The sequence below is a fragment of the Mesocricetus auratus genome, unplaced genomic scaffold (assembly GCF_017639785.1).
Source record: "Mesocricetus auratus isolate SY011 unplaced genomic scaffold, BCM_Maur_2.0 Super-Scaffold_6730, whole genome shotgun sequence".
NCBI classification, from domain to species: domain Eukaryota; kingdom Metazoa; phylum Chordata; class Mammalia; order Rodentia; family Cricetidae; genus Mesocricetus; species Mesocricetus auratus.
Window position 1 is genome coordinate 12,186,046 of NW_024429184.1, and position 21,626 is coordinate 12,207,671.

Here is a 21,626-nt window from a genome sequence, read left to right on the forward strand (position 1 = left end):
TGATGTTTTATTTAAATCTGTTGCACACTGAATAACAAAATTAAAATGTCAGTTTCTCAACTGGAGAATATTCAAATCAACAGCCATGTGCTAAACAAAGAGACTCAATTAGAGCACATTACAGTTCTATTTAGAAATGAATAAATCAAGCAAAATACATACATACATACATACATACATACATACATATGCACGCACACACAAATGAGAAGCCACAGTTGCTTCTCTTTTGTCTCTAGATTCTGAGTAGGTCTGGCTACATCCTCCATGTTCAATGCTCTCAATATGTCCGTTAGTCCTGGCCTCCAGTACAAAGGCTTTTCATTTTTGCTTTTGTCACTGGATCTACCTGAATTTAAATGCATATTTAAGGATCTTATATTGTAGAAATGTAACAGGATCCCTGAACAAAGTGTCCTAGAACTATAAATACACTATTACGTAACCAGTGAGGTTCACACCTAAGAAACCTAGATGGAACAATTATCCTGAAGCAAGTAATCAAAAATAAGGTGAACTTTAGGTTTGTCCTGTTGGTAAAATCAAGGAAACCCTGGAAAGCATCTAAAGAGGTCAACAGCTACAAATAAATAGATAGACAGCTAAATAAATCTGGAAAGGACCTAAAGTATTCAGCCACAATAAATAAACAAATAAATAAATCAATAAAAATTTAAAAGGAAAGCTAGCCATGAAGAGTAACAAACACAAATCACTCATTTCCCAGGGTGCTTACATAAAGACAGACTCTGCTAAAAAACCAGGAAGATTCTAGAATGCCTCAGAATAGAGAATGCTCCTCAAGCAAATGATGTGAGTATCTTAGGGTTACCATAAGACTGGTAAAATAAGGGAACAACTCTGGGTACATGTGATCACCCCTAAGGTAATCTAAGCAGATACTCTCACATCTGGCCTACATGGACCTATCTGAAGAAAACCATGTCTGGTTATGTTCATCTTTGGTGACGATTCTTTGATGATATCTGCCAGATGGATACAAGCCAGTTTAAGAACATTAGAAAAATGTCATTATAATCCAGCCCAAATAGTTTCATGTTGTTCTCTATTCATTATCCTCCAGCTTCTAGCAAAGCTTAATTCAAATGTCCCAGCTTTGCACCAGCTGGTCCACTGGTATGAGGTACTCATATGTCCACACTTGGATCAGAGCCTTAAATAAGGAAAGATGGTGGCCGTAGGTACTAAACTGAACCTTAGGAAAGTGTTGAAGAGTGAGTCTCAGAACAAGAAACCAGAAATACCAGGTCTAGCAATAATTTTATATCTTGGAGATTCTTTGAGCACTGCAATCTGGCTGCTTGAGGGTAGAGAGGTTATTCACCAATTCTTAGTAACAGGCAATGACATCTTCAGCTTGCCCTTGTCACTAGAAAATTAAGAGGTAACTAAGTGTTGTGTTAAAATGCAAACCTTCCTCAGCTACAGTGTCTTGTTTGTTTACTTCTTTTAGCCACTAACTAGGCTTTCTGCTTCCCAGTCATTACTTCTGGTCTCATATTATTTCAAGCGAAGTCCCTTTTTGGACAACAGCCAGGGTACAAGACAATAAGTAAAATATCTCAGTACAATAAGGAAGTTACAAGAAGATAATGCTCAAAAAAGATTTTATCGTGTGCTTATGTGTGAGAGAGAGGGGGGGAGGGAGGGAGGGAAGGAGAGGGAGGGAGGGGGAGGGACAGAACAGGTAACCCGTAGAGGCCAGAAAAGGGAGTGAGATCCTCTAGAGTTACAGGTGATTGTGAGCCACCTGATGTGGGTGCTGGGAACCAAACTCTGGCCCTCTGGAAATGTAGCAATCACTCTTAGATGCTAAGTCATCTCTCCAGCCTCATGAAAATAATGCTCATCTTGAAACTATGAATCCTAGTGAAGCTTAGCTTGTATATTAGCTAAAAGCAGTAAGCAAGGAAGTTTGGGTTACACCGAATTATACACAATTCTCCAGGAGAAACAGCTTAGACATAATCCACTCCAATCTTCCACATAATGCAAGAAATTTCTTCTGCAGCTTTCAGCCTCTGCCTGCATATTTGCAGTAACAGGTATTTTATGACAGTTACTATTGAGAAAGTTCTTCCTTGAACTGAAATTTGCTTCAGCTTGTCAAACAATTCTCTCAAAGGTAGTCCCTTCAATTATTTAAATATGTAATAATTCTCATTTGTTGAATATATGCTATGCTCATGCAAGGCATGTTACAGACACTACTGTGAACTATCTTCACAATGGCCATGAAAGTGAACACTTAACCTTTGCAAAGTGTTCCCCAATGAAACACACCCATCAGAAGATAATTACAAACAAGTAGGCCAGGTTTTATTTATCTATTCTTAGAAACAAAGATGCTACTAACTTTCTGGGAACCTGTCTTCAAAACTGGAAGGCAAACAAACTTCAGCTAGAGCAATTCAAATAGAAAATGAAACAGTCTAGAGATACACAGCACCAGTGTTTGATTCATGGAGTAGAAGGGGGGGGGCACAGGGGACATGACACACAGGGAATGGGGATGGGACCATTTAACAGGAGAACAGGATAGGGACCAGAGAACTCCAAAAAAGATTCCTGTAATATCAACAACCATGACCTGAGTCCAATGGTGTAAATCTAAACTCCAAACTCCAAACTCCAAACCTAAATTCCTGTCTTCTATTCAGTCAGGAACCAGGCAAATTCCTAAACAGACTGGATATTTTTATTTAGTTCAGTATTACCAGAAGATCAAATTCAGAACACCTATCTTCTGTTAGGCAAGTAGGAAAATATACAAAGTTAAGGCCCTGCAGCATAGGTATAGGAGTGAGGAACACTCCACTGAACTGAGCAGGATCTAGATCCAAGCTGGGACTTCAGGATTAGGACACTCCTCTGGCTTTTCAGGCTCCCACAAGTCAGACAAAAGAGTGTAGGATTTAAAAGGAAGATATGGCAAGGCATTTCATTGCCTAGAGTCTAACTCTGCTCACTCCCTACTAAACGACTTACTTCTAAACTCAGCCTTCTCAAGTCAGAACTCATTTCCATTTCATCTTTCTCTTTCCAGATTCCTTACAAAAGACACCTTCCGGATGCCCAGGCACCTGGAGTCCTTCTTGATTTTGACACTCTGCTTTTTTATCACTAAGATCTACTGCCACTTAGTTATTTACCATGTACTTTATATGCATTTCAGATACACCAGCCAACAAAATCATACCTGCTTTCTTGAAGTTTTCCCTCCAGTAGGAAAGAGAAAGAAACATAGAAAATATATGTGGCATTTACATAAGTAAATAAAATGTGGGAAGTGTTATAGACAAAAAGTACAAGAGTATAACAATTAAACAGGTCAGAAAAGCTTCAGTGAGAAAAAGGTGAAAAAGAAGGCCATTCAGGTAACAGGAAACAGACTAATTCTGATTAGGCGAAAATGCCACAGAGAGCCCCTCTTCCACTCCACTTCCAGGATTATCAAATCAATTCCAAAGCCTCTCCAGGCAGCTGCCCTGCCCACTCCCTCTGTGCTACAGTTAGACATTCTTTTTCCACAGTAAAACTACTAGTCCAGTCTTCAGAATTCCCTTACCCATCCATCCCCAATATAACAGGCTTTTACTCCTTACCTTGAAATTCTTAAAACTCTATCACGGTCCTTTTCCACAACTGCCATTCTGACGGGGAATCAGGATGGCGTCTCTTTCCCTTATCTACACCCTAGCACTCTGCAAGGAGAGTTACGGCTCCACCACCTCTGCAAACTATTTTGTGGCTGCTGTATCTGGGTCTGTGTCACTGATTCCAGCACTGTAATTTTTAAATGAATGCCTGTCCTCTAGGTTTTCTATATTTCCCATTTTATTAATCATTACTAAATACTTCTAAGAAAAAACATGTTTTCAAACTGGAACTCTGCCAGTGGAAGGCGCTTTTATTAGCACTGATAAACCTCTAAACACAATGATTAAGAGTATGGGAGGGGTGTCAATTGGCAAAGTGCTTGCTGTCCAAGCAGTCCAAATGAATTAAGACCCCAACGCCCACATAGGAACATAGGAAGTTGAGCACAGTTGTAAACTCTAGAATCCCAGCACTTGGTGGAGTCCTCCCTAAATTTTCCCTAACCAGCCAGTCTAGCAGAAAAAGCAAAGTTCAGGTTCTGTCAGAGGTCTTGTCTCAAAAAGGCTGAAAGCAAAACAGGAAGGCTCGTGACACCTACGTGTGAATGCAGAGGCATGCACTTGCACAAGGACATATACACACACTCTATCTAAAATAATTGAAAAGAAGTATATTTTTCCATTTTAATGATGGCTGGTAGCTGTTTTGTCTTCTATTTTGCTTCTCTAATTCAAGATTTCAGTTGGTTTCACTTCTATAATTAGCTTCAAAAGCAGGAGTTTGGCATGGGCTATACAATCAATACAATAAAATGATCAACTATGATTGGGCTCATGAGTGATACTCAAATTACCTAAAAATAGAACTTTAAGAAAGATTACACACTGAGTCAACTGCAGTTGCAGAACTAAACTGCAATTAAGACAAGCTCAAGCTGCAAGGCATGGTGGTACATGCCTGTAATCCCAGCACTAAGTAGCAGGAAGATGGCCTCAAGCCCCCAGGAAAGCCTGGGACTACACAGGTGGCCAGCATGGATTCTTATCAAAACCAAGTTTCAAAACTATTTTAAAAAAGGGAGTGGGGTGCTGAAGAGATGGCTCAGTAGCTATGATAGCTCATACAAAATTGTGAGGACCAAAGTTCAGATCCTAGCACAAATGAGCTTCCTACAAATACTTGTAACCCCAGTTCTGAGGGACAGAGAGATGGGAGGATTACAGGCTCCCAACCTAGTTGAGAAAATATGAGCCCCAGCTTCAGAGAGAAATTCTGCCTCAAAGGAATAGGCAGAGAACGACATAGGCACTTGTATACACGGGCACACAAATATGCACACAGATACAAATAAATAAATAATTATCTTTTTAAAGTAGAAAACATATACTGATTCATATACTTATACACTTCCTGCTGAAGTAACTAACAATATGACTTTGGTTTCCTTGTCTGTCAAATGGAAACTAGAAGCTTCTCACTTATACATCTTCATAGATACAGATTAAGTCCCACTTTAAACAAACTCCTGTCAGCTCTACCTTCCCAGATAGAAAGGGTTAATGGCAACTCACCATCATTTGTGTCTTAGCAGTTGGACTATTGTTAGTCTATAGCTATTCTAACTGAAATAGACTTACTACAATAAAAGCCTCTTTTACTGAAAGGTCAAACACAAAACCTTAGTCTCCTTGGTTAAAGAATGCTGAAAAGGATCTGTATCATCTAAATCCCCAGTTACCTTCTGAGCACTGGTTGCCTAGACCTGGAACAAATGGAGCTCTTTTGCGGCTCCAACTATTTAGCTTAGGACAAAGGCTTGTCCGGCAAGCTCAAGGTCTCAGGTTTGATTTGTAGCACCACAGTCTTTTTTGTTGCTCCTTTTGTGTGCTACCAACTAGAACCCAGGGTTGGCTACTAGGTTAAATGAAACAAGATAAGTAAATGTCTGTAGTATACTCTTCTAATGAATGTTGATGCCGCCTTTCTGTATAGCTAGAGGTTGTTATTTAAGCTAGCAATTATTTTTCCAAGTCTTGCTTTCAAGTTGCCAAGTGGAGGAGAAGCTTTATAAAAAACCTTATCAGATCAGTAAAACTGGGCCCATATAATCAGCTTTTACTCCACTGGTGTTTAAAAAAATTGATGTAAGGAAAAACAAAAGCAAAAACCTGGTAAGTCAACCAATTACAAGTTCACAATGAAGTAGTCACTAGAAAGACCTACAGTGTCTGGACTGAAGGTCAACTACACAATTTAAAATGGATCTTCTTCAGCAAAACCGATTTTAATTTTTGAGAAAAGTGCTTGGATGTATTCTTAAGAAAACTCAGTTCAGGAAGGCATTCAGTCTAGGGATGTAACCGAATTGGTCAGGCACTTGCTTAACATGTTAAAACACACACACACACACACACACACACACACACACACACACACACAAAACCCTGGGTTCAATCCTCAATTCTGCTCTCCCACCCCAGTAAATAAATAAATCTGATCCATACAGATTTGTTATCCACTCAGGGAAGTGGAGCAGTATTATCAGAAGTTCAAGGTCAGTCTTAGGTTCCTAGCAAGGTTGAGGCTAGCATGGCTACCTAAGACCTTTTCTCAAAAAAATAGGGGTGGGGGGGTTCAATGTTGTCCTAAATGCTGTACTTAGGCTGGGTCAAACTGACTATAAATTTGAGAATACTTCAAAATTAATTTTCTAGAGCAAGTTTTATGAGGAAAAGCACAAAACATCCCTGAGAAATATGCCAGCATCTGCCCTAATTCCAGGAGCAGGAAGTAAGATTGTGTCCCAATCACATAATATGAAACCACAGTCCATCTGTTGAGAAAACATTTCATTATGTAAACACCAAGAGAAAGCGCAGCAAAAGGCTACAGTTTGCTACAGTTTGCAGCCCTCTTCCCACACAGTTACACCTAACCCAACTGCACCTTACTCCATCAAGACAAACCCAAACTGCTGTCACCCACTTCTCTCAGCCAGTAAGTACTATACCAAGTCACTTAACCAGCAACAAAAAACCATAGTGACTTTTCCCTGAAAGACTTTTTACCTATAAGCATGCATACTCCCTCCCTCCCGAAAAATTCACTTTTCTTAAATTCTATTAATCTAAGACCAACTTCACTTAAGGAAATCACCACTAATCCAGTCCCCATCCCGGTCCCCTGCGTCTTCAAGATCTTTACCTTTAAAGCACAGGACACAAGATTTGGAATTAGGAAATCAAAGTTCCTTCCTTTCTCAGCTAGGCAGTGTGGAGCCCTGAGAATTCAGTTAGTCTCAGGATTCTCCACGGTAAACTGAAGTGATGATACACCTACGATCTTCACCACTACAACACCCAGAGCAGGTGAGCATCTCTAGGTTATTGTACCCTCCCCACTTACATTACCATTCTGTCTCATTTCTGTATTGCAGAGTTTTTAGAACTGGGGTAAAGATAATACAAGTTAATACATCCAAACATCTAGTATAGCCTAAGGAACATAACAAAGAATCATTTGGCCGGGCAATGGTGGCTCACGCTTTTAATTCCAGTGCTTGGGAGGCAGAGGCAAGCGGATCTCTAGGACTCTGAGGCCAGCCTGGGGTACAGAGCTAGTTTCAGATCAGCCTCAGGTTGTTACACAGAAAAAAACCCTCAAAAAACAAACAATCATTTGGCTTGAGTCTTGATAAAGAACTTTACATATCATCAAATCTTCATCTGTGCCTATCTGAATTCTAGAAACCCTTCAAAAACATTTTTAGTCAGAAAATGTCCAGGAAGCCCCCTTCAGTCACCTCAGTCTATACTACTACTTCCTTGTCAAATTTTAATATGTTTCTTCACTAAAAGTGATATTAAAAACATTCAACAATAGACACTACAAGGACACTAGTCAATCAAAAAAAAAAAGGTAACCAATCAAAACACAAGCAGCCTAGTGGGCAGTGGGTATACACAAGTCCTACTCACTGCTAAAAAAAACAGAAACTTCAAATTTAAATACACATACTTCTCATCTGATTTCTACAATTTCATGAATTATACAAGCAAGTATCACAAAGTAAATAGCATGCAATGTTCTCCAATTATATATGTAATTCTAAATTAAAACAGCATAATCTGCACTTACATAAATAGGATTGTTCAGTCAAACAGAATTTATTTATCAACACCTATTTATGCAGAACACAATAAAAGACACAGTGTTAAGTTTTAAGGACATAACGAAAAGGCAGAATTCATACCCTGGATACCCAATCAATACTCATATAGTTAACAATGCAGGATGGTAGCCATGAATAACACAAACTTTAATGCTATACAGTTCTAAGAGATGGAGTTCAAAGAGAGCTAAATGAAGCCTACACAGAATGACAATCTAAGAACTTCTGTTCTCATAAAAGGACAAAATAAGCATGCAGGGGGAAGGCTTAAGGTGGAAAAGCAGCTATCACTACAGTTTGAAGTTCTGAGACATTATCTCTCTATGGATGGCCCTAGTCATCAGCCTCAAGTACTCTCTGGGTACCACATGGGAAAGCTTCCTACTTCAATGGGCAGCCCAGGATAGTTTGGCATCAGTTCATTAAAAAAAAAATCCTCCATGACAGAAACACCACAAAAAAAAAGTAGATTTAGAGGGTAACTGGCAGGACTCAGCTGTTAGGAATGTTTTCCAAGGAAGTCATGAAAGGGCAGGCAACAAACAGCATTCTAACACGTGATACAGCTATAAACAGTAATGCTGTGTACCAGGGACAGGGAACCAATTTCCCTACAAAAATCTGTATTGGAGAAAACAGAAGCTGGCAGTGAGACATAAATAATGCTCAGACAGTAAAGAGCAACTTCCAGTTTTAAGAGAAGCTAAATTATAAAGAAAAGGCATGTGAGCTCCTTCTGAATATATAGGAGGATACACTAAACATCAACCTAACTGTCTGGGCCACAGCTTCCTCTTTCTAGGGGGATAGGAGTTCGAGATAAGGTCTCTGTAATTTGTAGCTCTGGCTGTCCTAGAACTCACTCTGTAGACCAGGCTGTCCTCAGAGATCCTTTGCCTCTGCCTCCCGAGTGCAGGGATTAAAGGTGTGCGCCACCATGCCAAGTTGGCCATTGCTTCTTAACTGAGTCATAACTCCACAGAGAGGCGCTGGGGAGGCCGCAGCAGCTCTGGCAACAGTAAAGGGCTTCTGAATACACAACACCCAAAGACTAGGTCAAAATCAAGTGAGTGATGATCTGAGGTGTTCCTAGGTCAAAATCAAGTGAGTGATGTCCTGAGGAGTTCCTGGTCAAAATCAAGTGAGTGATGATCTGAGGAGTTCCTGGTCAAAATCAAGTGAGTGATGTTCTGAGGAGTTCCTGGTCAAAATCAAGTGAGTGATGTTCTGAGGTGTTCCTGGTCAAAATCAAGTGAGTGATGTTCTGAGGAATTCCTGGCGGTGCATGGTGCAACTTCACTACAGCCTTAGTCTGAACACACATGCTGCCATGCTATCAATGCCGAGAGTCTGGACTATTATTTTATGAGACTTTTAAAAATATTTCACTTCTGTGCATTGGTGTTTTGACTGCATTTATATCTATATGAGTGCTGGGTACCCTGGAACAAGAGTTACAGACAGTTGTTAGCTGCCAAGTGGGTGTTGGGAATTGGACTCAGGTTCTCTGGAAGAGCAGTCAGTCGGTGCTATTAACAACTGAGCCATCTCTCCAGCCCCTATTTTATGAATTTTAATTTTTATTGTACATACAAATTTTTTACTTTCTCAGAAACATGATCATTAACTACAGAAAAGGCTTTCATTCCTGGTGTATCCTTGATCGTATTGTGTTAGAATGTTTGATTTTAAAAACTGTTTAAGTTGCTAACTTAAGTTTCATTTTAAAAATTGTTAAGATAATTTCATCTTCCAACAATTTCTGAAATGGCTCTAAACATATGTAACTATGTGAAGTGGCATTGGATGATTTAATTCTCTATGTAAAAATAAACTCACACACCTCATTACAATGAGAATTTGCTTTAATCTTTAATAAACAGTAAAACTGTATGGTGCCAGTGAATTACTTTAAAATAATTTTATTTAAGATCTATTATCAGTATGTTTGACTTATATACCTGCTTTCTACATCTATATATTCAAGGTTACATACAATTTCTTGAGAAAAGAGGGTGGCAAACAGGAAGTTTATAGAGGTGTTGGTCTAGGCTTTGAGTAATAAGAGCATCTAGGCCAGTGTTGTATTACACAACTGCTTAAGTAGGAGATAAACTCCTCCAGGGCATGGACCACCCTTCTCTGCAGCCAATCAATACTGCTAAACACACGAATGTGTCCTGCTTTGCCCTAGGAAGGAAAGAATGAATTATTTTAGTCAAATAACTGTGCGGAGTAATGGCCACTTAAATTTGATGCATAATTATAACAATCCTCCCACTTTGCCCACAGTTATCTTCCTTCCTAAGCCAGTGTTAAACCCTCTGCATCATCTATCGAGGACCCATGTGAATGCAATGTTCAAGTAAATTAAGAAAGACACCTAAGTTGTAAGAATTAAGTACCAACTTTCTTTAAGTGGGCTATGCAACTTTGGTGTAGCAGGTGCACCGATTTTGAACTCTTAAAGACCTAATTGCAAATTCTAACTTCTGCACTTAGTAAGAACTTAATCTCTTGGACCTTAGTTATACAGGACAAACAGTGGTAGCCCTGATGGTTCAGGTATAGGTGTCAGATACTGTACTATGGTGTACCTTTTGTATATGCATGAAATAATAAGTAGTAACTAGCCGGCACCCACAGTCTAGAGAGACTTTTTTTTGGCTTTTGCTTTTTAAAAATTTTTGTTATCCAATTTCAGCAACAGAAATGTATTTCACTGCTAATGCTGAGCCTCGGTATTTTGTTTTCTCCTATTTTAATTTGGTTACGGACGAAGAGTAAAGTTTTTCACTCTTCCCTCCACGGGGTGACAACCAGTATATCACGACCGGCTTTTATATTTTGAAAGACCACACAACATCCCCCCTCAAAACCCAGCTACAGAGGTCTGATCTAAAACTACCTTCACTTGAGGAAACGTTATATCCAAAACAACGATCCCTTCGAGAAAATGAAGCATTCGGCCAATTCTACACGATCAATCCCATTAAAATGTTCCCAAACCTGGAGTGCACGAACGTTCAAGTTTCTACTACCAAGACAACCCGCAGCCTTCCGATCACTGGACTCTTAACTCTCCCAGACTCACGAAAGGAGAACATTCCGCGCATCTTCGCGCCTGCTTCTCACACAAAGCCCCCGGTGGAAGAGTCGCCCTCGGCGGGTGCCGACACTCACGACAGAACCGCCCACCCGGGGTCCCGGCCTTCGGCGCCCCTTTCGACCCCCAGGGGAGCCCTCCACGCTCCGAGCCCCCGAGCGCCTCCACTCCGGTGCCCGCCCGCGCCCCAGCAGCCCCACGCCCGGGCGCGCTAGGGTAAGGCCACCGGGGCCCCCGTCCCGGCCGGCCTCGCTCCCCTAAGGGCAGCCCCCGGCCTCCGCAGGCTAGCCCGCCGCTGCCCCCGGGAGCCCAAGAGTGCCGGCCTCCCGGCGCTCGGCCACCCGCGCCCGACAGCGCCCCCGCCCCGCCTCTCCTCCCCGCCCCGGCTCGCGTGGCGCCTGCCGGGTCAGGAGAGCCCGGCCGGCCGGGCGCCGCCACCTGCGCCCCCGGCCCCGCGCCATGTTTGAGAAAGAGCAGAAGCCAGTCAGAGGCCGGGCCCGGCCCGCGCGCCCCGCAGCCGCCCGCCGCTCACCCTTCGTCCCCGGTAGCAGCAGCGTCGCCGCCGCCGCCGCCACCAACACGATGAGAAGCAGCCGGCGACGCGGAGCAGCAGCCGCCGCCGCCTCCATGGTCCCGCCGCCGCCGTTTGTGGCCCGGCCCCGGCCCCGGCCGCTGCTTCTCCTCCGCTAGCCTCGCCTCGCCTCGCCCCACCTCCCCGCCGCCGCCGCGGCCTCGCTCCGGCCCTTTGTAACTGCTCGAGGGACGCGCGCCCATTGGCTGCCCGGCTCCCGCCGACCCCGCCTCCCCCGCCGCCCGAGAGCGCCCTAGAGGGACCCAGGCGAGAGCCCCGCCCGCGGGGGAACCTCTGGGTGACCAATGAGCGGCCGCGGGCTTCCGCCTCTGACCACGCCCCCGCACGGCTGGGCCTCTGGCCACGCCCCCGCACCGCTGGGCGCCGCTACTCCAGCCGCCGCGGGCCGACTGGCGCTCTCCCGGCGGGTGGGGGCGGGGTCCGGCCCGCGCGCCAGACGGAGCCCGCAGTCCCCGCTGAGCGCAGCGTGCGCCTGTGCGAGGTGCTTAGGGGAAGGCTGTGGCCGTTGCACGCTCTTTTCTTCCACCCCAACCCCACCCTGACTTCCCCCTGCACCACCCTGCTCCGCGAAGCCCAACTCTCGCCACTCGGGTCCTTCAGTGCCGCCCGCGCTTCAACTTCCCTTCCCCTAGACTCACGCCTCAACTCCCAGCCTCCCCGAAAGATAACCCGATTTCTTCCTGCTCTCCACGTCCGCCCCAGACCTTGTCGCCCCCTCCTCGGATTCCAGTCCCAAAGTCGCGTCCCAGATTCGGATCCCCGAGGCGGAGCTCGGACACACCCCCGGCTGGCCTTCTGCCTCGGCTGGCAGCGCCACAGACCGGGGATCCCAGCCGCCCTCCTTCCCTCCCACCCTTCCCGGCCCCGCGTGGAAGCGGAGAGCCCCGCGGGTTTCGAAGGAGCGGGGGATTGCCCTACCGAGCATCCCGCCCCGGGGCGAAGCGGGAGCAGTCAAAGGTACTTAGAGCTGTCTCCGACACGCCTGTGTAATAATTTCGAGGTGTCACTAAAAACCCAAATAAACTCAGCTCCGCTTTCATTCTGAATTCCTAATTTACTGTGAGACGCTCCACCCACCTTCCCTCTGGGACGCCAAAATGAGCTCCAGATTTGTAATTCTTCCTGTCAGACTAGTCCTTTCTTCAGACACAAACACAGCCACGGAGGCGGCCGCATGGCTCCGACAAGCATTTTTCCGCAGAACCTTTTAAGGAGAAAATTCTATTTTCTGTGTGATTTGAACTCGTAATTAAATAAAGCTCGGTAGTAGGAATCCGCCGGCCTCTGGTATCGATTGGTAAACTGCTTTAGAGCCACTCTCCAACAATTTGATCCTTCTGTGAAGGGAAACCGTGGGGGTTAGAGATGGGGTCTGAGACTCCTCCTTGGCTGCAGCTGGGACACGCTTGAGCAAGTCCTCAGCCTGCCAGAGCCTGAGCAGGCTGGCTCTCAGGGCCTCCTGTCTGGGGCTCCAGAACCATCGGTCCCGGCTCAAGTGCAGTGAGGCAGCAGAAACCGGCCAACTTCGAAGGCAATTGGCTCTGGGAGACTTAGACGGCCTTGACACACTCGAAATTTCATATATATATATTTCATATATGGCATGTAGCTTATATATATATATATATATGATGTGTGTGTGTGTGTGTGTGCAAGGATGCACCTTGTTAACGCGGTGTTCCAGAGTCCAGAAGAGGGCCTCTGATTCCTTGGAACGGGGGTTACAGGCAGTTATGAGCTGCCCGACAAAGGTGCTGAGAACAGAATCCCTTTCTTTGCAAGAGCAGCGATGCTCCTAACCACTCACCTATTGCTCCACACCCCCCCCCTTGGATTTTAATGACAGGGTCTCACTATGTAAACCAGGCTAGACTGGAACTTGGAATCGTCTAGCCTCAGCCACTTCCCCGCTCCTGTTACAGACAGGTGCCAAGATGCCCCTCCCCCTGCTTTACTTTTTCTAGTCTAGTGTGTCTTGCATGAGATCTCAAAAGATTTTTATTTAATGCATGAATAATTAATCTCTTAGGATTTTCCTCTGGTTATCTTTACTAGTGGGTAGCAAATAACAAAAGCACCTATCCCACTTAGAAATGAAAGGGACTGAATCATAAGACCAGGGTGTCTTAATGACATAATATGTCTGGAACAGTGTCTGGAACATAGTAAATATTTAGTTAATGCCAATCCCTTTGCCCATCCCCTCTGCATGATGTGAACCTTGAGTCCAACTCAAGCCTTTGCCTTATGAAGCCTGCAGTGAGCTGCTCAAGGGCCTCTTCTATGACACATTTCCAGGTCCCGAATGTTTTCCATGGAACTAAGTGTGCTCGCTAGGAAACTGAGGAACAGGAAGGAGGAACAGACTATTTTTAAATTGTATCTTCCTGATATTAGGAGCAAATTTCCATGAGCTACAGATCTGAAAATAAGCTGTGTTAGAATGGAATAATAAAGTGTCAGTTTAAAAAATTGGGACTCTCTAATTGCAGTTTTTCTGACTCGGATGCTGGGTCTGGGCCCTGGGAAGCCTGCTTAAGTTCCTCTGGAGGCAGTCCAAGAATCTGCATTGCCAATAAACTTCTCAGGGTTTCTGCTGCTCAGGACACCTGCCTTCAGAAGACATTGACTTTCTTAAGCACAACAAAATGAGCAGACCCATGTTCATTTTGAGAAAGGTTGGGCCATGGGAAGAAGCCTCCATCCCTGGAGACTCACAGACCCATTTCTGAATATGATCTGTGAGCTGTCTGATTCCTACTCACTCCTTAAACCCAGCAATCATTCCATCTCCCCACACCCCACACACAGCCACACCTACGCACCCCCCCGCACCCCCCCTACCCTCCCGAAAGTGAGATAATAACCTACGCACAGTTTGGTTGTGAGCCCGAAATGAATGGTTGCTCATAGGGAATCAATCACAATGTCCACTCCCAGCTTAGTCTCTACGGGTTCTCAAAAGGCAAGTAGGATGTTTACTCTAAAGTCTTGATTTAAAGGGGAAGAGAAAGAGGATCATCGCTCGACAGGTCAGCTGTGGAGTTCAGCCTGGGAGCTACTCACGTGCCTGGCCCTCCTCATAGTAAAGCCTCTCAGTCGTCATACTGAGTGCACTGGCTGTTTTTCCCTTTGGATGACTCTCTTAAGTAAGATGCTTGCTCCCAAAGAAAGACCAAAGGGTGCTAGTTGCCTCCTCCATGCCTGCTCCTAGATTTGCTTGGTAACAGAATCCTAACTTCAGGGAAAGCAATTCACTGGGGGCGTGGGTGATCTCTTCTTGTTCAGCTCCACACCTAGATGAGCACAGAGCAGAGTTCAGTCCAGCAAAACCATGAACAGGCATCTACTTCCTTCCCAATTGAGTTTGTTTCCCTTTATTTGTGTGACTAACCTTGCTGCTAACTCGGCTAGATTTGGAATCTACTAAAACACAGGCCTCTCGTCACTCCTGTGAGGGACTTTCTCAATTGGGTTTTTGGCATCTTCTGGTGGTGGCCTGGAAGCTTTTTCCCCTTTTGTTTGTTTTGCCGGCTCTCACCAGGAAGGTTATGCATCCCATTGCTATAGCATTCCTTCGCCAGTCTTAGGGATGCTTCTTTGGGCATCCAAGGCAGACCGAAGACCAGTAGCTTTCTAGGAATCCTCCAGGCTTTTTCAACATCAGACTGGGGACTACTGAGATACCCAGCCTCAAGGACTGAACAACTCCTGAAGTCTCAGCCTCTCCGCTGTGAGATAACTAGTGTTGGACATGCTGTAGGATATTCTAATAAACCCACACAGATACAGTCTATCCATTGGGTTCCTTTGGAGAACCCTGACTAAAACACCACACAGATACAGTCTATCCATTGGGTTCCTTTAGAGAACCCTGACTAAAACACCACTTAAACAAGAGGCAAGCACACCACATTCTCGCTCTTTCTTCCTGGAACATAGTTGCAGTGGAGACAGAGCAGCCTTTTGAAATCATAATGGTGATGGCTTAAACGAGGCTAAAAGGAAGGAAATTGGGTCCCCAAAAGTTCAGTGATCAACTACACCAGCTCCAAAGCACTTATTTCCTGCTACATGAAGAAAAATAAGCCTTCATTTTAACCTTTCATTTCGGCTCATGTGCCTATTCTGATATGGCATTTTCTACCTTGTTTTCTAACCCCCGGAATATAACTGATTTATGCCATTGTCAGAGACTGCTAACTCTTGGTGCTCCTAACCGAATAACAAAGCACCCCACAATTTAGTGGCTGAGAATCCTAGGCACGTGTTATCATACGAGACTCTGGGTAGGCACAGTGGCTTCTCTGGTCTAGGCCAGTGTGAGCAGTCGGCTAAGCTCTGGCATGAGCATGCAGTCAGGGCCAGTCTGTTCGCCTAGGTGGGTTTTCTTCCTCCAGCAGGCTAGCCTAGGCTTGCTACCAAGGCAGTGCAGATATCCAGGATAATGAGAGGAAGCGTAGAAAACTGCTCGACTCTTGGTTTAGAGTTAGCACATTATCAGGTTCACTTCAGCCCTACACCACCAGTTTGTACAGGAACTGATCAGAGACCAAAATCAAAGCATAGAAATTATGATACGCGCGCGCGCACACAAACACACATCACACACACACACACACACATACATTCATATCAGCCTATTGAGTCCATTTATATATGCACACGTTTTTAGGACTGGCCCCTTGGAACAATCTTTCAGGGAGCCTGTTCCTGGAGAACATTGATTCTCCTTCTCTTAGTAGCTATGCAGCTCTTGATCTCAGGGCCTTACGAAATCTCTTTCATCCATATTGGGATTCTAGTTATTTTGTGGGTTTTGTTTAAGCAACCATATCGTAGAGGTATCACGGGTGCAGCTCCCTGCCATTGCGGGCCTTGACCCATATGACTCATAAAAGAGGCAGTCAGTCAGAAATGTATATCCACATGAAGAAGGTCAGGAGATGGGGTTGACGAGATGACGGGGGTTAAGAGTGTGCACTGTGTGGTCCCCGGAACCCACACCCAGGCTCCACAGCCACCTGTGACTCTAGATCCTGTCTCCATGCCACCTGCACTCACATGTTCATACTCATACACAGGCACATACATGTAAAGGTGTAATTAAACATAAAATCTTTTTTTTCTTGGTTTTTCGAGACAGGGTTTCTCTGTGGCTTTGGAGGTTGTCCTGGAACTAGCTCTGTAGACCAGGCTGGCCTCAAACTCACAGAGATCCGCCTGCCTCTGCCTCCCGAGTGCTGGGATTAAAGGCTGCACCACCAACGCCCGGCATAGAATATTTTTTTTTAAAGCAAAATAGGAGAAATTGATCCAGCATTTCCCCCACTCATTGGTGGAAAAGACTCTGTCTTTTAAAATAAAAGAATCTGTAAAAATCACATTGCAAAGTGACTCTTCTGATCTTCATTTCTTTTATCTCTGACTTCCTGTTTTCCTCCATTCTGCCCAAAATACATCCTTTTGAGTCCTCTTGGAGCAAACATCTGGGGTGCTTTGAATTAGATGTCCCCAATAATCTTAGACATTTGAATACTTGGTCCCCAGATGGCAGAACTGTCTGAGAAGGAGGACACGTGGCCTTGTTAGCGGAAATAGGTCCCTGGAGGTTGGCTGGAGGTTTCAAACTCCTCCTGTCACCCCCGTGTTCTCTCTGTCTTCCTCTTGGCCGGGCATGGAAGCCTTCAGCTGCTCCTACAGCTATGCCTTTGCTCGCCCATCCTGGACCCCTAATTCTCAGGGACCGTAAGTCCAAAATGAGCCCTTTCTCTAAATAGCTTGGTCATGTTTATCACAGAAATAGAAATAGTTCTGGTTTGATTTAAATGTTTTCCTTTCATCATCCGTGTTAGATCATGCTTTCACTGGACACAGAATGCTAGGTTGATTGTTTACTTTCAGCAACCGGAGGAACGGAGTGGCAAAATCAGACAATAGCCCACTGGTTTCTCCTTTGTAGGCGGCCTGGCTTTCTTTCCTGGCTGGTTTTGTTTGCTTCATTGGTAGTGTTTATATCTCTCATTTTTAATAGACTTTTTATTTATTTGTTTGTCTGTTTGTTTGTTTGTTGAGACTAGGTCTCACGTAACCCAGGCTGGCCTTAAACTCAACATGTAGCCAGAGATGGCCTTGAATTCATCATCCTTCTGCTTCTAACTTTCAAGTTCTGGGATTACAGACATGTGTCCTTACTCATGGTTTGCACAGTGATCAAACGCAGGACATACTAAGCAAGCACTCAATCACCTGAGTCAGAGCCCCAGCCCTTGGCTTTACTTTGGAGCATGTTGTTGTTGTTGTTAGTAGCCAAAATGACTTGAAATTACTCGGAGTTCCTTTGCATGTGTCTGCCCTGCCCCTCCCCACACACGGCTTCCCTCAGGATCCATGCCCCGCACGGATGGCACATTTGTTACAGTGAGCCTGCATGGAACACGGAAACACGATCACATCAGTTTATGTTGGGCTCATTCTCAATGTCGCAGAACATGGTTCTCCAAACAAAACAGCACCAGGTCAGCTGTGCCTGCTTGGAAGAGACTGCAGCCAATGGTCCACTGCTGTGCACGTTTCTTTACGGAAGGAATAATTGGGGAGGGTCTTCAGATTCTTACCTGAGATTCCAACCACTCCTCCCAGTATGTAATCAAGTCTGCCCTCATTGGGCATGGCCTCCAGGTACCGAGTGTACAGATGAGGGAGGTTAACTGGAGGAAGGAACTCCATCTGCATGGCTTTGCGGAGTCTATCCTTTCTTCTGAGTGAAGACTTACAGTGTGGCTGCTTTGGGGTCTCCCACACTCCCATAATCCCTCGCTTGTCCTCTATAAGTAAGCCTGATGAATTCATTAGTTTCCTAGGGTGTACCTTGGTGGGATCGTACTTAGTTTATCATTGGGACCTTATGTGGATGGGCAATCATTGTTTATATCTCTCCAAGGAAGGAACTCTCACAATCCTTGTACATTCCATGGACTCTAACAAATGTACAAGCCCATGTATCCCACATTGTAGTATCCTACAGAATAGTTCCACTGTCAAAGCCCCAATCACAAAAAAGTTCCTTATACATGGTATTCTTATTGTTTATAATTTAAGGCTTTACATTTAAATCCTTAAGCTGTCTTAAATTAATGCATATTCAAAATGTGAGGAATAATCAGTGTTTCTTCTATATCTGATATGATTTATTGAATGCACTTTTCTACCATTGAACTATAGTGGTGCCTTTCCCAAAAAAATTTATAGGGCTACAGGGATGTCTCAGTGGGCAAGTACTTGTGACAAAGTACAAAGACCAAAGTTCAACTCTCTAGTACCTACAAAAGTACTGAGTAGGCCGCCAAGCTCACCCTTAACCCCAGAGCTCAGTAAATGGAGACGGTGCCTCAGCAGAATAAACTGGCTAAGTAGATGAGCTGAACTGAGGAGTTCAGGGTTCAAATTGAGAGACCCTGCCTCAACACATAGTTAGGTGGAGGGCACCACTAGCCTCCACATGCAAGCATGTACATGTACACAGACACACGCATGAATGTGAGCATGCATATACACACAAATCCATATATATATGTATATATATGAGTCTATTTCTGGACTTCTCTTTTCTACTTAACTATATGCGTTTCTTAATGGCATGGTTCTTGATTACTGTACTTTATGGTAGGTCTTAAAATCAGGTAGACTAAGTGTTCCAACTTTGTTTTGCCTATTCTAAAATATTTACAGTGATAAGTAAGTTTTAGTGAAAGTTTGTCAACACCTTTAAAAAGTATTTATCTTTTATTATTTTTAATAATTTGTGAGTCTTTGCACACATGAATGTGGATGCCCACAGAGTCTCTGAACTGGAGTTAGAGGTAGTTGTGAGCCAGCTGGCATGGGTGCCAAGAATTGAACCTGGGTCCTCTGGAGGTGAAGTACATGCACTTAACCAGTAAGCCGTCTCTCTAGCTCTTTTGATAAAGGTCATCTAAGAGTTTTATTGGGATGGCATTCTATTGGTAAATCAATCTGGCAAGGACTGATATCTTTACAATATTGAATCTAACCCTCCAAGAACATGGTGTATCTCAGTTCTTAGTTATTCTCAACAATGCTTTGAGTTTCTATTAGCAAGACACTTTTATGACAATGTGTCAAATTTATCCTTACATAAGTTTTTAACCTAGAGGTAAATTTGAAAGTGAGATATATATCTTTAAATTTCCTTTCCTAACAGTTTCCATGATGCTTTAATTTCAATTATTGCATATGTCAATTTTATGTAGGTTCTATGTGAGTTTTTTCAAATATGTTTGTTTTTCTATTAAAACTCCTAAGTATATTTTTTAATTTGATCATTTCTACTGTATGTTGTTTTTACTATCAGTTTATTTTTTTGTCAAAAACTCCTCATTTTCCTCAGGTTCTTTGAGATCTGATACAAAGATTCAGCTTTATATCCAGAGTTCACATTTATTTTGTCATCTGGACAACTACCCGGCTATGGTGACTGTAAATTAGGATATTGACTTACTTTTTATTCACTTATTGTTTGAACTATGCAGATAGTATGAATCTGGGCATTAAAATATGTAAGAGGAAGATTTACACATTTAATTCCAGCACTCAGTAGGCAGAGGCCGGTAGATCTCTATGACTTCTAGGCTAGCCTGATCTACATAGTGCATTCTAGGCCAGCTGGATGGAAGGAAGGAAGGAAGGAAGGAAGGAAAGAAGGAAAGAAGGAAGAAAGGAAGGAAGGAAGGAAGGAAGGAAGGAGGGAAGGAAGGAAGAAAGGAAGGAAAAAAGTTTAAAGAGAGATGGCTCCATAGGGAAGGGTTCCTACCTAAGAAGAGCATGATGGCCTGAGTTTAATCCCTAGGACCTGGATGGTAGAAGGAAAGAATTAAGTCTGTCAGGTTGTCCTCTGACCTCCGACCTCCACACACCTGCCATTGCAGTCCGAGTATAGCAGACTTTCTTATACTATCCCGATGTGTGAACCCTGTTGCTTCTACTTGCCTGCCCCAAGGAATGCCTCCCGTGATGTTTTCTCTCACTTCCTGAGCAATATAACTTAGCATACTCAAGAACACTGCTCAAAGAGCCCCCCACTCCCACCAGAGACCATCTGGTCATAGAGATGAGAAATACTGAGAAATACTGCGTGTGTTTTTCTCTGTGTCTCTATCCCTGCTGTGAACTCAAGCTATCCAGAACAAAAGCTTCACGAAATGTCAGTCAAGGGCTCTGGAGCAGCATGGCCCTGATTCCCCTAATTCTGTTGGCCATTGACTTCAACTTCAGTTCCTGGCAGCAGTCACTGGAGGGTAGAGATATTCCATGACACATGTACACACACACACACACACACACACACACACACACACACACACACACACACACACGCGCGCGCGCGCGCGGGCACAGAGGGAGGGAAGAAGATACCCAGAGAGAGAGACACACACAAAAAGTAAAGTATTTTGAAAACTCAAAAACTACACCAATCTGTGGCTTCAAATTCTCAGCAAGTCTATTAACTTGTCATTTTTTATCCAACACTTAGGTTCTGAAAATTCTGGGATTTAGTAGGGTTAGTAGTTATTTCTGGCCCATCCTTTCTCTGGAGGTGTAGACCCTTTCTTTGGGTTTCAGCTCTGGCAGGGAGGGTATCCAGGGCCTTGGATAGTCTCAGAACTTTGTCTCCTGTTCCTGTACCTGTGCCCTATGAGAGCAGACAGCAAAGCTCGAGGGAACGTTCCCTCAAAGGCTCAGCCATCTGTACCCTCCAGTCCTCCTGAGTTCCTTCCTTCCCTTAGGGTCTTAGCCTCAAAGTCTCTGATTTTTTGCCAACTTATAAATGTATTTGGGAAGATATATTTCCTATGAATTTTCAGTGATTTTTGTTTGGGGTTTGGGATAGGGTTTCTCCTCCTCTTCTTCCTCCTCTTCCTCTTCCTTCTCCTTTCCTCTTTCTCCTCTTCCTTCTCCTTCTTTTTCTTCATCTTCTTGCCTTTTCAATATTAGGTCAATCCACTAACTACCAGGACAAAAATCTCTTCTATACGACCTCCCCTATTGCACAGACAAATTAAAACTCACTAGCAGTTTCTCTGGTATAGCAGAATACTGTTGGAACTGCTCTAGGG

At 44.1% G+C, this 21,626-nt stretch overlaps 1 protein-coding gene across 2 annotated transcripts in view; it reads right to left on the reverse strand.

Annotated features, from left to right (window-relative positions):
- The window catches only part of Tgfbr1 (transforming growth factor beta receptor 1), a 72,166-nt gene extending 60,563 nt beyond the window's left edge, over nucleotides 1-11,603 (reverse strand). For both annotated transcript variants that reach the window (XM_005078730.4, XM_005078729.4), the window contains exon 1: nucleotides 11,431-11,603. In XM_005078730.4, the coding sequence (XP_005078787.2) occupies nucleotides 11,431-11,527 (97 nt within the window). In that variant the 5' untranslated portion in view covers nucleotides 11,528-11,603. The remainder of the gene's footprint in view (nucleotides 1-11,430) is intronic.
- Between the last annotated feature and the right edge of the window lie 10,023 nt (nucleotides 11,604-21,626).